The sequence below is a fragment of the Megascapheus bottae genome, chromosome 36 (genome assembly GCF_031878675.1).
Source record: "Megascapheus bottae isolate mThoBot1 chromosome 36, mThoBot2.hap1, whole genome shotgun sequence".
In the NCBI taxonomy this organism is placed as follows: Eukaryota; Metazoa; Chordata; class Mammalia; order Rodentia; family Geomyidae; genus Megascapheus; species Megascapheus bottae.
This window is the reverse complement of record NC_143544.1, coordinates 6,508,377-6,522,809: the sequence shown is the minus strand read 5'-3', so window position 1 is coordinate 6,522,809 and position 14,433 is coordinate 6,508,377. Positions and strand designations below refer to the sequence as shown.

General features: G+C 49.2%; 1 protein-coding gene across 1 annotated transcript; it reads left to right on the top strand.

Moving 5' to 3' along the window:
• The first annotated feature begins 412 nt into the window (after positions 1-412).
• Jpt2 (Jupiter microtubule associated homolog 2) lies at positions 413-14,244 on the top strand. Its single transcript, XM_090324934.1, has 5 exons — positions 413-498; positions 3,547-3,695; positions 9,113-9,255; positions 11,287-11,335; positions 12,077-14,244. Exons 1-5 carry the CDS (start codon positions 455-457, stop codon positions 12,259-12,261), a joined length of 570 nt encoding a protein of 189 aa, XP_090181060.1. The 5' UTR covers positions 413-454; the 3' UTR covers positions 12,262-14,244.
• The last annotated feature ends 189 nt before the right edge of the window (positions 14,245-14,433 follow it).

The window sequence follows — 14,433 nt, the reverse complement described above, 5'->3', positions numbered from 1 at the left end:
GTTAAACTTATGTTTAAACTTCCAGTTCAAAATGTAAATGTTTTTATTGTGCATAAATACATACTAATACTTGACCCGACGAGTGTCTTGTGCTAGTGTTTAGCGCCAGTGTGTCCCGGTGCGCCCGGTGGAAACCCGGGCCTGCCTCCTCGACCCGCCAGGCAGTTTAGACGGGCTCTCCCAGCCGCAGGGCCCCGCCCGCCGCGGACGGCCTAGGCCAATTCCCGCGGCCGACTCTCGAATGGCGTCTGTTCCAGCCAATCCACTGCCACCGCGACGCCGGCCTCTCCGCTTTGGGGGCGGGCTCTGAGGGGGTGGGGCTCTGCGCGACGATAGGCTGTGGGCGTGTGATTGACGCGTGGGGAGCCCAACGGGCGTGGGGAGGCCACGATACCTGCGCCGGTTCGGGCGGGAACCGCGTCTCTGCGGCGGAGGAGCGCGGGGCGCGGCCGACATGTTCCAGGGCGCGGACGGCGAGGCTGGTCGCCTGAGTTCCAGGTACGCGGCCCGCGGGCCGGAGCTGGCGGCCGGGCTGGTGTGAGGCGGCGGCCACGTGGCGGGCGGGCGGGGCTGGGGCTATCTCCGGGTCGGGCGGAATCTTGAGGGCTCCCCGCCGGGTGCGGAGCGCGCTGGGGCCGGCGGGCCGAGCGGGCCGGGAGGAGCGGAGCGGCCCCGGAGGACCGGGACGGCAGGACCGAGGGCGGGAGGAGCGGAGCGGCCCGGGAGGACCGGGAGCGGGAGGAGCGGAGCGGCCCGGGAGCGGGAGGAGCGGAGCGGCCCGGGAGGACCGGGACGGGAGGATCGAGGGCGGGCGGAGCTGAGCGGCCGGGAGGACCGGGAGCGGGAGGACCGGGGAGCGGGGCGGCCCGGGAGAACGGAGAGGGGCGGGCGGAGCGGCGCGGCCCGCGGGGACGGAGTGGGCGGAGGAGGAGCGGGGGGGTCTGGAGGGAGCGGCTCCGGCACTGCCCCGCCCCGACCGTGGCCCGGCGGGTCCCGCCTCCGGTCCCTGAGGATCGCCTGTGCTAATGCTTTTCTACTGTAAAAGCCGCTCTTAAGACTTTTCAACTGCGCCATTGTGCGCGTGCGCGCGCGCATCCTTGAACCCAGAGCCCGGCACTGCCCTTGAGCTCCTCACACAAAGCTCGAGCTCCACCGCTTGAGCTCGTGGACGTCTTCGGACCTCAGCCTGCTGAGTAGCTGACACTGCGGGTATGAGCCAATATTTGTGGTAGGGCTGAGCCAAGTCTGTTTTCACATCTTTCCAAGTCTCACCAGTCCCCAGAAGCTTTTCTGAAACAAGCAAGTGAACAGTTTTGCTTTGGGTTTGTTTTTTTTTTTTTGCCAGTCCTGGGCTTGAGCTCAGGGCCTGAGCACTGTCCTTGGACTTTCTCAAGGCTGGAGCTCTACCACTGGAGCCTCAGCTTTTTGTCTGTATGGTACCGAGGCATCGAACCTAGTCTTGGTGCCTGCGAGGCAAGCACTCTACCACTAGGCCAAACTCCTGGCCCCAACAAGTGAGCAGTTTTGCGCTGGTCAACGGGAACACTTTTCTGCCTCTCCAGTGCCAAAAATCCATGGGAGTGTTCTGAGACATATGCCACTTATTTCCTATATTGAATATCTTTGCTGAAACATGAAAGGAGTATCACAGAAGGAACAAATTAGTGCACACCACACTGGAAATGTGTCCTTAAGTATCTCAGCTGGCTACCCCTCCCCTCCCCCGTGGTGTTATTGTGGTAACTTTACTGCTTGTCACTTCCAGAAGGCCACACTGGGTCATTGTTGAAGGCCCTATTCTTCTTGAAAGTTCTATTGAACACACCCTGCCGCTGCTGGCTGGGCCCCACTCACTGCCTTTGTAATGGCTATGGCTAAGACTGGTCCCTAGTCAAAAACACATGTTTTCAAGTAAAAGAAAATTCGGGATTTTAAATCTTCTATTTCACTCCTCCAGAAAACGTTTCATTTGGAGTAACTGCCACTTGCTTCTTGAGTCTCTTCTCTCCCAAAGACAGGCAGCTTGGGGGTTGTAGGCATCTTCAGCGCTTCTCTTGTAGTCTTTCATGCAGCTGACACCACTGGCACAGCTGGCTCTCCCCTTCCAGGACTCATCTTTGTGTCTAGAAGGTTGAGTGCAGAGTTGCAGTGTTAAGTTCACTAAAGATGTATGAGAGGCAGCGGAAAAAGAGATGGTAAACCCAAGCATGATAGACTTGTAATTAGGTAAGAAAAATACGACAGATAACTAGAGCTGTGTGATTTATAAGTGGGCCCAGAAACTTGATGGCTTTGTCCTTCAGCAGTAACCTAGGTTCTTGTTAAGTCCCTCTCTAAGCCTGATTATTGGTTATTAAAGTTAGTTTTCTTAATTCATAGCTTCCTTTTTCAAGGAATAATTAGCTGCTGAACAAGGCAGGTTTGGCACATCTGCTTTCCCTTTCTTGGTAGCAGCTCAGAGGTCTGCCAGTGTGTGCCTGGCATCCCTGGTGTTGTGTGGCCAGCCAAGGTTCTCCGTTGGGGTGGCACACTGCACGCCATAGAGCATATGACTTGCTCGCTTTCTGCTGTCTTCCCTTGTGGCAGAGAATCTGAATGTTCCACTTATGGTCAGCTGCTCCTGGCATGTTGGAGGGAATGAGAACATTTTCATTGTCAGTGCCCCTGGAGTTTTCCAGTGAGGCCTAACCTCCACGTTTAGCTTCTGTACCACTAGTTTCAAGTAGTTGTAACGGTCTGAGTCAATCACATTGCTGAGATCTAGGGACCCGCATACTGGTTTAAAATTCCGTTTCTGGAAATTCTCTCTCTGGAATGAATTTTAAATCGAACAAGACACTCGTTCAAGATGCCCTTGTCTAAAACACACATGCTGGTCCTAGTCGGTGCTTCTGTAACTTCCCAGAGAATTCTTCAGCAACCCCGTTAAGTCAGGAATGTATCACCAGCACTAACTGAGAAAAGGAGACGTCAAGTGGTCAAGTGATTTACCGTAAGAAGCAGAAGAGTTCTAATTCAGCACATTGTGGCAAAACCTCCTAGTACCTCTCTAAAGGTCTCTAGAAGACAGGGTACACTTACCAGGGGTCACACGTGACTCCCTCTGCCAGAGCAATCACAGGCCACTGTGGCTCCTTACACTTGGGTGTGGGTGGTAAGGAGGGAGATGTGCTACCAAGTCTAAGCTCACTGGGTTGAGGCATGCAAAGGACAAAGTAGCTCTTTCATCATGCCTTTTGTACTGTTCACATTCATTTTACATAGAGTAGCTTACTTTAAATCTATTAGAATAAACTTCTGATTTGTTCTTTTTGTAACACAGTTCCTAGAAATGTGAAATTCCTCATGTCATTTTTGTGTACATATGTTTGAAACATGGTCTCAGCGTGTACCCCAGTTAACTCTTGGTCCTCCTGCCTCTGCCTTCTAAATACTGTTTATCACGAGCATGCACCAACATACCCAGCAGTTGCTTACTGGGAACCCCCCCCAATTCCAGTGAGTCTAGGGCAGCTATTAGTGATTTGTGTTTACTTGTGCTTACAGGACCATGAAGCCCCCAGGTGGAGAAGCGAGCAATATTTTCGGGAGTCCAGAAGAAGCGGTCCCTTCAAGCAGGCCAAATAGGATGGCATCTAATATTTTTGGACCAACTGAAGGACCTCAGAACATACCAAAGAGGACAAATCCCCCAGGTACAGGCCTTTTTAATTTTTAGATTTTCCTTGGGCCTCTCCCTATTCTTTTCTGTTGTTCCTTTGAAACTTGTTTGTTTAGAGTCAGGGTCTTACTGTGTAGCCCAGGTTACAAAAATGTATAGCAGTCTTCCTGTCTTGGTTTCTCTAGCACTGGGATTAAAGGGTTGTATTACTGTAGCAAGCTTCTGTTTCTTTCTATCCTTACCAATGTTTTCTGGTAAACATTATCCTTTATCATCATTGTTTCTTTAGAGTGAGAGTCTGTGTCCTGGCTGTCACTTTCTCCCCTTAGGATGGCTTGATTAGGCCGACGGCTGTCTCCTTTCCAGACACTGGATGAGTGAGGGCACTGAGGATGTAGAGCTGAATGGCAGACGTCTGGTTCTTGGACTCTCGGAAATTATGAATTTCATATAAATATTTGATATTTGTTCACTCAGACATTTTTCTGCATGGGTGTGTGTATTGGGTCTTGATCTCAAGGACTTAAACCACTCTCACTTGTTTGTTCAAGGCCATCACTCTACTGGCTTTTTGCTGGTTAATAGGAGATAAGAATCTCACAGACTTTTTTGCTGCCTTTGACCTTGATCCTTAAGTCTCAGCATTCTTAGGGCTGTTAGTGGAATTGGAACTCTAAACCGACACAGTTCTAATGTTTACAGAAGAAAATGGTTTATTTATTCTTTATTATTATTATTACCAGTCCTGGGCTTGAACTCAGGGCCTGAGCACTGTCCTTGGGCTTTCTGAAGGCTAGAGCTCTACCACTTGAGCCTCAGCACCACTCTCAGCTTTTTCTATGTATGTGGTACGGAGGAATTGAACCCAGGGCTTTGTGTATGTGAGGCAAGCACTCTACCACTAGGCCACACTCCTGCCCACCCCCTTTTCTTTTTTAAAGACAAGTTTAGGGGGTAACAATGTCCAAGAAGTAATGTACTCACTACCTTTTGAATGTAACTAACCCCCCATCACCCTGATAGTAAAATTTAAGAAAACAAAAAAGAAAATTTTAAGCTGGCATGGAAGGTTCATGCCTACCTACTCAGGAAGCTGAGATCAAGAAAGGAAGTGTCTACGTTTGCAGCCAGCCCAGGCAAAGTCTGTAAATGAAGACAACAAAAGAATAGGGCCTGTGGCTCAGGCCTTTAGCCCTAGTTACTCAAGAGGCTGAGATCTGGGGATTGTGATTTCCTGCCAACCCCAGGCCAGGAACGTTTGAAACTTACTTCCATTTAACCATCCAAACCCAGAAGTGGTGCCAGGACTCCAGCCTTGAGCAAAGAAGCTCAGGGTCAGTGCCCAAATCCCAAGTTCAGGCCCTAGGATATGTGTGCATGCGTGCACAGACACACACGCACAAAATTGCCAACAAAAAGCTGACTGGAGGTGTAGCTTAAGTGTTAACAGCCCCAGCGACGCTAACAAGCCAGTTGAGCAACTGTGTGGTCATGAGTTGAAAAGACTTGCCTTAGCTGGCTAGGGCTGTATTGTGAGACACAACGATAGTGATTGAGACCATCCTGGACTAAGTAGCCTGACCTGCTTCATAGAGATCTTAGATGGGCCTGGGTGGTGGCTCACGCCTATAATCCTAGCCGCTCAGGAGGCTAGGATTTTAGGATTGCAGTTCAAAGCCAGCCCAGCACTAAAAAACCCATGCGACTCTTATCTCCAATTAATCACCAAGAAACAGAAAGTGGCACTGTGGCTCAAGGGTAGGGTGGTAGCCTTGAGCTGAAGAGCTCAGGGATAGCGCCCAGAGCCAGAGTTCAAGCTCCATGACCCACCAAAAAAAAAAAAAAAAAAGTCCTAGATAGGATCAAAATGTTTAGAATCAGAGCAAGAATTACTCCCTACCTCCTTCCCATTCTGGGTATCACTTTTGTTTATTGGTTGGTAGCCATTGGAGTTGTTGGAGTGTGGTCAGTAGAGATGCCTCCTCTCAAGTGACTGGTGTTCTCATTGTGTCTAGCTCAGGTTAGGCCAGGAATGTCGGCCCCATAGAGCCACCACACCAGGACAAGCTGCAATCCCAAGGTAGCTAGGCAGGTGAGAGCCAGCCTGTGTGGTCCTTCCTCCGTCGAGGGCCATCCCCACAGCCAGCTGGCTTCTGGAACAGCTTAGCCCTGGGCCCACCCCTTAGAACCTCACGCCCATTGGCCCTAATGCCTGGTTGTGGTGTGACCGCTTCGCTGCCTTGGCTGCGCTCAGAGCTATAACTACCCAAAGCCTTGAGGCCTTGCCTGGTTTCTGAGCACTGTCTGCAGAGATTCTGCTCACTCGCTCGCTCGCTCGCTCGCGGATCTGAGAATGAGCAGCGGCAGGGTGTGGCTTCTGGTGTGGCGTCGCTCCTCCCTCTCCAGTCTCGGTTCCTCACTACTTGCCTGTCTGGGTCCTTGCTGACTTTCTGTGTTTACCTGGCAAGATGATGTCTATGCAGTCCCTTATTCCAGGGACTGTGCCATGTTTCTCACATGGCTTTTTCACCTCAACTCTAGGAGGTAGGTGATAGTGTCAGCCTTTGGTAGCATCTGGAAGCAAGGCTTTCCTCTCCCAAGAAGCCTCTAATAGGAAAGCTCTGGCCTGCCCAAGTCCCACGCTTAGTGGCAGTATGGCTTTTGGATCTTTGTTTCCTGCTTCCAGTGCCATGCCTAACCTCGCCTCCTGAACTCATCCATCTGGATACATTTCTAAAAATGGAATCCTGGATCAGCGCTGTATGAACACTGGCAACTTGGAAACAGTCCTGTGGTTTATCCTCAATGGCTACCTGGAATTTATTTTTCTGCAAGTTAGGTTTTTGTTTTGGGTTTTTTTTGTTGTTGTTGTTGTTTTGGGGGGTTTTTTTTGGTGTTTTTTTGGCCAGTTCTGGTCTGGGGGCTTGAACTCGGGGCCCTGGGCACTGTCACTGAGCTTGAACTCGGGGCCCTGGGCACTGTCACTGAGCTTGAACTCTGGGCCCTGGCACTGTCACTGAGCTTTTGCACAGCACCTGGCCCAGTCACTGTTCACCTGGATAGGGAACCTTCCTTAGTTGAGAAGGTGAAGTAACTTGCCTGCGGTTGAACGGTTGAGAGACAGCAGAGATTACCCCTAGCGGCAAGCAGCCGTGCCCCAGAGGCCCAGTCCTCTTCCTTCTCTGGGCTGGCTTTGCAACCCACAGATGTCCAGATTCCGGACTAGATCCCTAGAGCACAGCTGGTTTTGGGAATGTTTTGTAATGATCCTGAAGTTACACAAGTCCAACATGTCCCTAAAACTTCTTGTCCCCTCTCCCCTGACAAAGACACATGCACAGTTGCAGCTATCCTGGTGGCATTCGTGTAGACCTCCAGAAGCTGACCCCCCCCTGCTCTGCTAGGCCCAGCTGCCCAGGGCGCCCCTGCGTGGGTCAGGTGATCTCATCAGCCCTGGGGGGGGTGGGCGAGGGCAAAGGGGATAACTTTGCCAGTTTTGGGGGTTTTTTTCTTGTTTACCTGAAAGTTGTTCTAGTCTCAGGATGCTATACAGAGGGGTTACAGTTCCATACTTAAGGTAGTGAGTGTATTTGTCAACATTGTTATCCCAAGTTTTCCTCCCATTTTCCCTCTTCCTCCCAAAAAAATAACTTCAAAGTGTAATTATTTGAAAGAAGAAAACAGAAGACAGAACTCTTTTATGGTTCATGGAGCTTGAACTCGGCCTGGGTGCCGTCCTTGAGCTCTTCAGCTCAAGGCTACCGCCCTACCCTTGAGCCAAACCCCTCTTCTAGAGGTTAATTGGAGATAAGAGTTTCAGGTCCTTTTGTGCCTGGGCTGGTTTTGAACCTTGATTCTCAGATCTCAGCCTCCTGAGTAGCCACCGCCCCCGGGCAGAAGGCAGAACTCTTTACAAAGAGCTTCTTAGATTGTTTACACTTTGTTATATACCCTTAGATTCCTTACATATTTTAATGCACACCTGTCTTTCCTGATTACTCCCCCAACCCCATCAGTCATGGGGCTTGAACTCAGAACCTGGCTGTTGTCCCTGAGCTTTTTTTTTCTACTCAAGGCTAGTGCTCTACCACTTTGCCACAGTGCCACTTCCAGTTTTGTGGTGGTTAATTGGAGATAAGAGTGTCATGGGGGCTGGGAATGTACGTGGCTCAGTGGTAGAGTGCTTGCCTAACGTGCCTGAAGCCCCAGGTTTGACTCCTCAGTACCACATCAACAGAACAAGCTACAAGTGGTGCTGTGGCTCAACTAATAGAGTGCTAGCCTTGAGCAAAAAAAGAAAAAAGAATGCCACAGGCCTTCCTGCCCTGGCTGCTTCAACCTGCAGTGACTGGCCTTGGCCCTCCCGAGTCGCTGGGGTGGCAGGTGTGGGGCTGCTGGCCGGGGCTTGGCTCCTGACTTGATTACGCCCCTTGGTTTTGGGGCATTGAGTTTTATACTCAGGACCTTAGCATTTCCAGGCAGGCGCTTTGCCACACCTCCAGCCCCCTTCTTCCCTTTAGTTATTTTTCAGGTGGAGTCTCTATTTCTCCTGAGTTAGAGGGTCCAGGCCTACCACCACTCCTGCCTTGCATTTACCACTTTTCAGCTGGGCTGAAACCGCCATCCTGCTATAGATTGTTCATGAAACATGGAAAGCAGGTGCTTCTTTATACTATCTAGACAACACAGCAGATACTAATCGAGTGCTTGTATCCTAGGCATCATTCCATGCTACAGCATCTCATTGAATTTTCAGAATTTCTTATTTCCCCTACTCTATGCATGAGGAATTAGAGATGCAGAAAAGCCCTCTCTTTCTTCTAGCCACACTGGTTGTCAGGGGCATCTTTTCTTTCCTTCTCTGGATTCATGGGGCACCAAGGCCTTGAGTTTGCCACCCACATCCATTTGGCATAGTGCTTTGTGGAAAGTGCATTCTTGGTGTATGCTGAGTGAAGACGCTCTCAGTTGTTACCATATCGCAGCCGTCTTTCTGCCTAGGCATTCTTGTGACAGGTCCAGCAGGCCTTACCATCTGTTCACAAGAAGTTCCATCTGAGATGCATTTTTTTTTTTATCAAAGACGTTACATTTCTTTTAATCTTAGAAATACTCAGTCATCACTGGAAGTTCCAGCCAGAATGAGATCAGAATGACTAGTAAATGTTATTTTCCAGATTACAAGTTGAATAGGGAATGTTATTAATATTTACTTCAGAGCTCTATGTGAACTAGACTTGTTAAGTGTTCAGGAAGCCCAAGAAGAGAAGTAAGCTGAGTGGTCCCTTCTAGCGTCCAGTGAGGATCGAGGTGGTTTAGACATGAAGCCTCCCCCGCCCACCCCGTCGGCAGCAAGCTCTGTACCTGTCAGTGGTAACAAACATGGCGACAAATGTGAGGAAGGAGCAGAGGGCCGCCTTGGTGCTCAGCGTTCTGTGGTTGTTTCTGCAGGGGGGAAAGGAAGCGGTATCTTTGACGAATCAACACCTGTGCAGACCCGGCAACGTCTGAACCCACCTGGTGGAAAGACCAGTGACATTTTTGGGTCCCCAGTCACTGCCACTTCACCCTTGGCACACCCAAACAAACCCAAGGTATGGATGACATTCAGAGAGCAAACATGAAAGAAAACAGAAGTTAAGGCAGATTCTTAGAGAAGGCTCCAGGCAGCTATGAAGTGACAGTAGGAAGACACAAGGCGGGTGGCGCAGGTTTCCTGGGTGTGGTTAGCCAAGCTCCCAGAGTTGGTTCCAGCCTATGGCACCCCAGGAAAGCAGCTCTGTGAGGATCTGTGAGCCCCTCGTCTGGAGGTGCAGGCTTGCCCGGCCTAGCTTGATGTGTGGTGGGCTGGGTGTGGGTGGACTGTCCTGAACTTTGCTTTGGCTAGGGCTGATCTTTACTAAAGGTCAGGACCTTTGTTGTTGTCTTGTCAGTCCTAGGCCTTGAACTCAAGGGCTGGGCTCTTCCCCTGAGCTACTTTTGCTCAAGGCCAGTACTCTACCACTTGAGCTACAGCACTGCTTCCATATTTTTCAGTGTATGTAGTGCTGTGGAATTGAACCCCAGGGCTTCGTGTATGCTAGACAGTTATTTTCTACCACTAGGCCACATTCCCAGCTCCTCATAGACTTTTCTTTTTTCTTTTTTTTTTTTGCCAGTCCAGGGCTTGAACTCGGGCGTGAGCACTGTCCTTGGACTTTCTCAAGGCTAGAGCTCTACCACTTAATGTCTGAGCACCACTTCTGGCTTTTTCTATGTATGTGGTGCTGAGGAATTGAACCGGGGTCCTGAACACGGATCTTCATGCATGTAGGCAAGCACTACTATTAGGTCAAACTCTTGACTCTCGCAGACATTTTAATCTTGGCTTCCACCCTTTGGAGAGATTAGGATTATAAGTATAAACTATCATAGATGTGGTGGGTTTTCACAACTCAGGGCCTTAGACTAGCTAGGCAGACAGACGCTCCACTACTTGAGTCACTTTAATCATTTTTTCATTATTTTTCAACTATAAAAATCTCAGTTTTTAGCCTGGGCAGCCTGGACTGTCATTCTCCGTGTGCTTGCTGTTATTGTTTTTGTTATAAAGGGATATACAGAGTCACTCTGCTTTTTCATGGTTGAGATGGAGGTCTTCTGAGTTTTTTGCCCAGTCTGGCCTTGAATCCCAGTTCTTCCTATCTCAGCCTCCCAGGTAGCTTAATTATAGACAAGAGCCACCACACACAGCTTAAAGAACATTCCCGGGCATTTCTGGGGTTCCTCATGCATAGAAGTCATTACATTCTTGTTATTTCACATCCCAAAATGTGGTCCACTACAAAGTCTGAATGCTTGTCTGTTTGTTTCAGTCCTTGGCTTGAACTCGGGGTCTGGATATGACATGGCCCGAGCGTCATTTTGCTCAAAGGTAGCACTCTATTACTTGAGACTCAGCATCACTTCCAACTTTTTCTGTCATTTACTAGAGACTCCTCCCCTGGCTGGCTTCAAACCATGATCCTCAGCTCTGAGCCACCAGCAGCACAGTTTTTTTGTGGTACTTAGGAGTATACCCGGGGTTTGTGGGTGGTGGGGTAGTGTGTCCTCCCTCCCTCCCTCCCTCCCTTCCATCACTTGGAGCTTGAACTCAGGGCCTGGGTACTTTCCCTGAGCTCTTTTGCTCAAGGCTAGTGTTCTACCATTTGAGCTAATCAGCGATAAGAGTCTCATGGGACTGGGAGTGTAGCCTAGTGGTAGAGTACTTGCCTAGCATGCAAGAAGCTCTGGGTTCAGTTCCTCAGTATCATATATACAGAAAAGTCCTGAAGTGGTGCTGTGGCTCTAGTGGTAGAACTCTAGCCTTAAGGAAATCCCCAGGACTGGCAATGAAAAAATAAACGTAGTTGGGGAGGAGGGGCAGGGAAATGGAGAGGGTAAATGAGTAAGTACTTCATGTATACTTGATTAGTTTAAAAGGAGGGAAGGGAAGACAGAGAGATACTGTTATGATGTATGGAAATAGCACCGTGGAACACCCCTTGTATAAACTAGTACACATGCTTGCTGTAAGTTAAACGGATCATTCATATCTTCATTGTCCACTATCATGAGCACTGACCTCGTGGTCTGTCTGGTTGCAGGACCATGTTTTGCTGTGTGAAGGAGACGCCACGAAATCTGACCTTAAAGGTGAGTTCGATCCCTGCCTTTCTGTGTGTGGCCACTGGGGGCGTGTGGATAGTGTATCTGGCAGGCGGGAGGGAAGGGGTGGTCCTTTCTGCCTTCCACGCAAGCCCAGCATGTGCATTATTGAGAAAGGCTGGGCCGGGGACACAAGTGTAGTTATTTCTAGACAAATGTTTAGATTTTCTTCCCTCGTCATTAAAAAAAAAAAAAAAGCTTACGGGCCAGGAGCTTGGCCTAGTAGTAGAGCGCTTGCCTAACATGCACGACGCCCTGGGTTCGATTCCTCAGTACCACATACATACAAAAAGCTCGTGGCTCAAGTGGAAGAACTCTAGCCTTGATGAAAGCCCAAAGACAGTATTCAGGCCCTGAGTTTTAGCCCCAGGACTGGCAATAAATAAATAAATACCTTATGAGACTGCACCTCACCTCCAAAAATAACCAGCCAAACACCAAACAGGAGTGTAGCTCAAGTAATAGACCGCCAGTCCTGGCATTTGGGGGATACGGGAGCAACTTTTAAGGAAGACTTCAAAGAGTGTTTAGTCATCCTTAAGTTTGCTACAGTTCCAAGTTTGCATCTGCTAATCAAGCTGAGGTCTCTTAGTGCAAGAGAGAAAGCCTCGCTTACTTCCTCTCCTGGCACAGTGAGAAGGCCCGATAAGCTGCGGTGATGCTGGCGTTTATGAAGCTTACCTGGCAGAGTTGTGGCTACCCCTCATAGACATTTGCTTTGTCTCACAGCTGCCACCAGCACCTTGCTCCAAGAAGAGCCTGGTGAGAAGGGCCACTCCAGAGCGGACCACACGAAGGCACCTGGTCCCACACCTGCAGTGGATAACCATGAGCCCAGGCTGGGGCCCCGGCCTCGCTCCCACAACAAGGTCCTGAACCCTCCAGGAGGCAAATCCAGCATCTCCTTCTACTGAGAGACTCCTGCCTTGCTGTAGCCAGACCAGACACTTGAGAGATAGGGTATTGAATGTTAGTGTTTCCTTTCATGCACACTAGTGGGTGGGAGAGGGTTATTGCACAGAGGCTGGCTGCTCAGTGGCTTTGTTTCCCTGTTAAGAGCCACACAGAAGACTGTGCCTTGTAGACTGCCGAGAAACACGTTTAGGGATAAAATGGGACTTGGTATCCATGCATTGGAGCAGAACAAAGATGGGAGAAATAGGTTGGCCAGGTCCTCCCTGTCTTGGTACCAGCAGTCTGCTGGCTGATCAGGTATCCAGGAGTGGATGAAAGAAAATCCAAACAGCCCATCCGTCTCTGGGGATGGAAGCCCTGGGAAGGTGGTGGTCTCTGCCTTAAACGCTCCCTGGTGGGGTGTGCCGCCATCCAAACAGCTTGTTTTTCCCTGAGAGCAGTCAACAAAAACCAGTTCTCTGTCTTGTGCTTTGTGGGAGATTTGTATACACTAATTCTCTGAATTAATTGTCCATTCCAGAATCTAAAGCAGTGACCCAGTCTCATACACATCTACAGGGGCTGGCTTTGCTCCTTGTTGTGCCGGGTTTACTTCTAGATTGTTCTTTTTGTTTGTTTCATCACCTGTAAGTCTAGGCCCCCTCCACAGTCCTTCCCACACGAGACCCTCTAGCTAGCCTCTGCAATACGTAAAAATCATTCAGATTCTTCAAGCACTGGGCTTACTCAGTTTCTTCTTTTCTTCCCTTGTTCCTATAGTGGTGGGAAGAAGACATGCTTAGGAACCTTGGGTTTGCAGGTCCGTTTCTTTAATAACACCTGAAAAGCTGTTTTTAAGTATCAGCTTCTCATAAACGCCTCTGCACTCCATTTTCAACATCTAGGGGCAGGGAGAGTCCCTTTCTCAGGCACACCAAAGAAGAAGTAGAGATTTTTCCCACCTCCTGTGGAGAGCTTGGAAAACCTCTGGACCACAAATTCTGCTCCTTTGGCCAGGATGTGAAGTAGCCTGCCAGCCGAGGTTCTGGGCTGCCATAAGTTGTGTCACATTTTCTAGTGGAAATCTTTGCTCAGCCCAGAGGGGCTGGGTGCTGTGTGGCTCCTGTCTGCAAAGCTCAGGGCAGATAAAGTCATTATTAAGCTTAAGAAAAGCAGCTCCTCGTATAATCACATTCATGTTTGCTTAGCTGCATAAGTGCCTGTGGAGCTCTGCTTACTATTCCTGACCTACTGAGAGGTCTGCACAGGGCTTTGTCAACCAAAGAGCTTCTTTCCCTTTCATTTGTCCTGCAGACTCTTGGAACCAAGACACAAATATCGCATGTGATTTTAATATTGCAAATGGGTTGTAGTTAAAATCATTTATAAGGTCATTTCAAATTTAGGGCATTTTTTTCCTGTTTAAAAGAAATGCCATAAATGATTCTTGACTTTTGAAGCCAAAACACAGTAACTTGTTTAACTTACTAGCAAGTTATCTGACGACAGCAATGAGCCATGAGAACTTGACCTGTGGATTCTGAATCGGATTGCCAAGAAGAAATCCAGCCTTATTGTGTGGGCCCAGTGGATGGTGATCTCCAGTTCTGCCCACAGATAGGGACTAGTGGATGGAGAAGGAGCCTACAATAGCCGCCCAGGTACCTGCAGCTTGCTGGGCAGCAGAGTGTCTTCCCGTGAGGCTGTGGATTGGGCTGAGTCCAGTGGCGGGGTTACATTTGCATCGGACCTCTGGAATGCCTGTGTGTGGATGAATACTGTTCTCACCATCCTTCTCACACTGAGAAATTAACTCGTCTGTATTTTTCTTAAGCCTTAAAACTTCTTTTAAGTGCATTTGGTGCCAACTTTTTTCTACAGCTGTATGAAAACCCGAGATCTGTCCTCCCATCACGATGCAATTTTGATAGGAACATTTTGTTAATTACTTTTATGAAGTACAATTGGATATAACTGAATTAAACTTAGTAACCACGCGCACAGTCTTGACTTCTTTTGTGTGTGTTCATACATGCCTGTGGTTGTCCTCAGCAATCCATTCGGAAGAAGACAATGGCTGCTCTTTTCATCCAGAGACTGCCCAAATCTCAAATCTGAGCAGAATAAGTAAGGGATAAGCCGTTAAAGGAAGCTGAGATTTCCCCCCCTCACAACACTTGCCCTGTAGAACT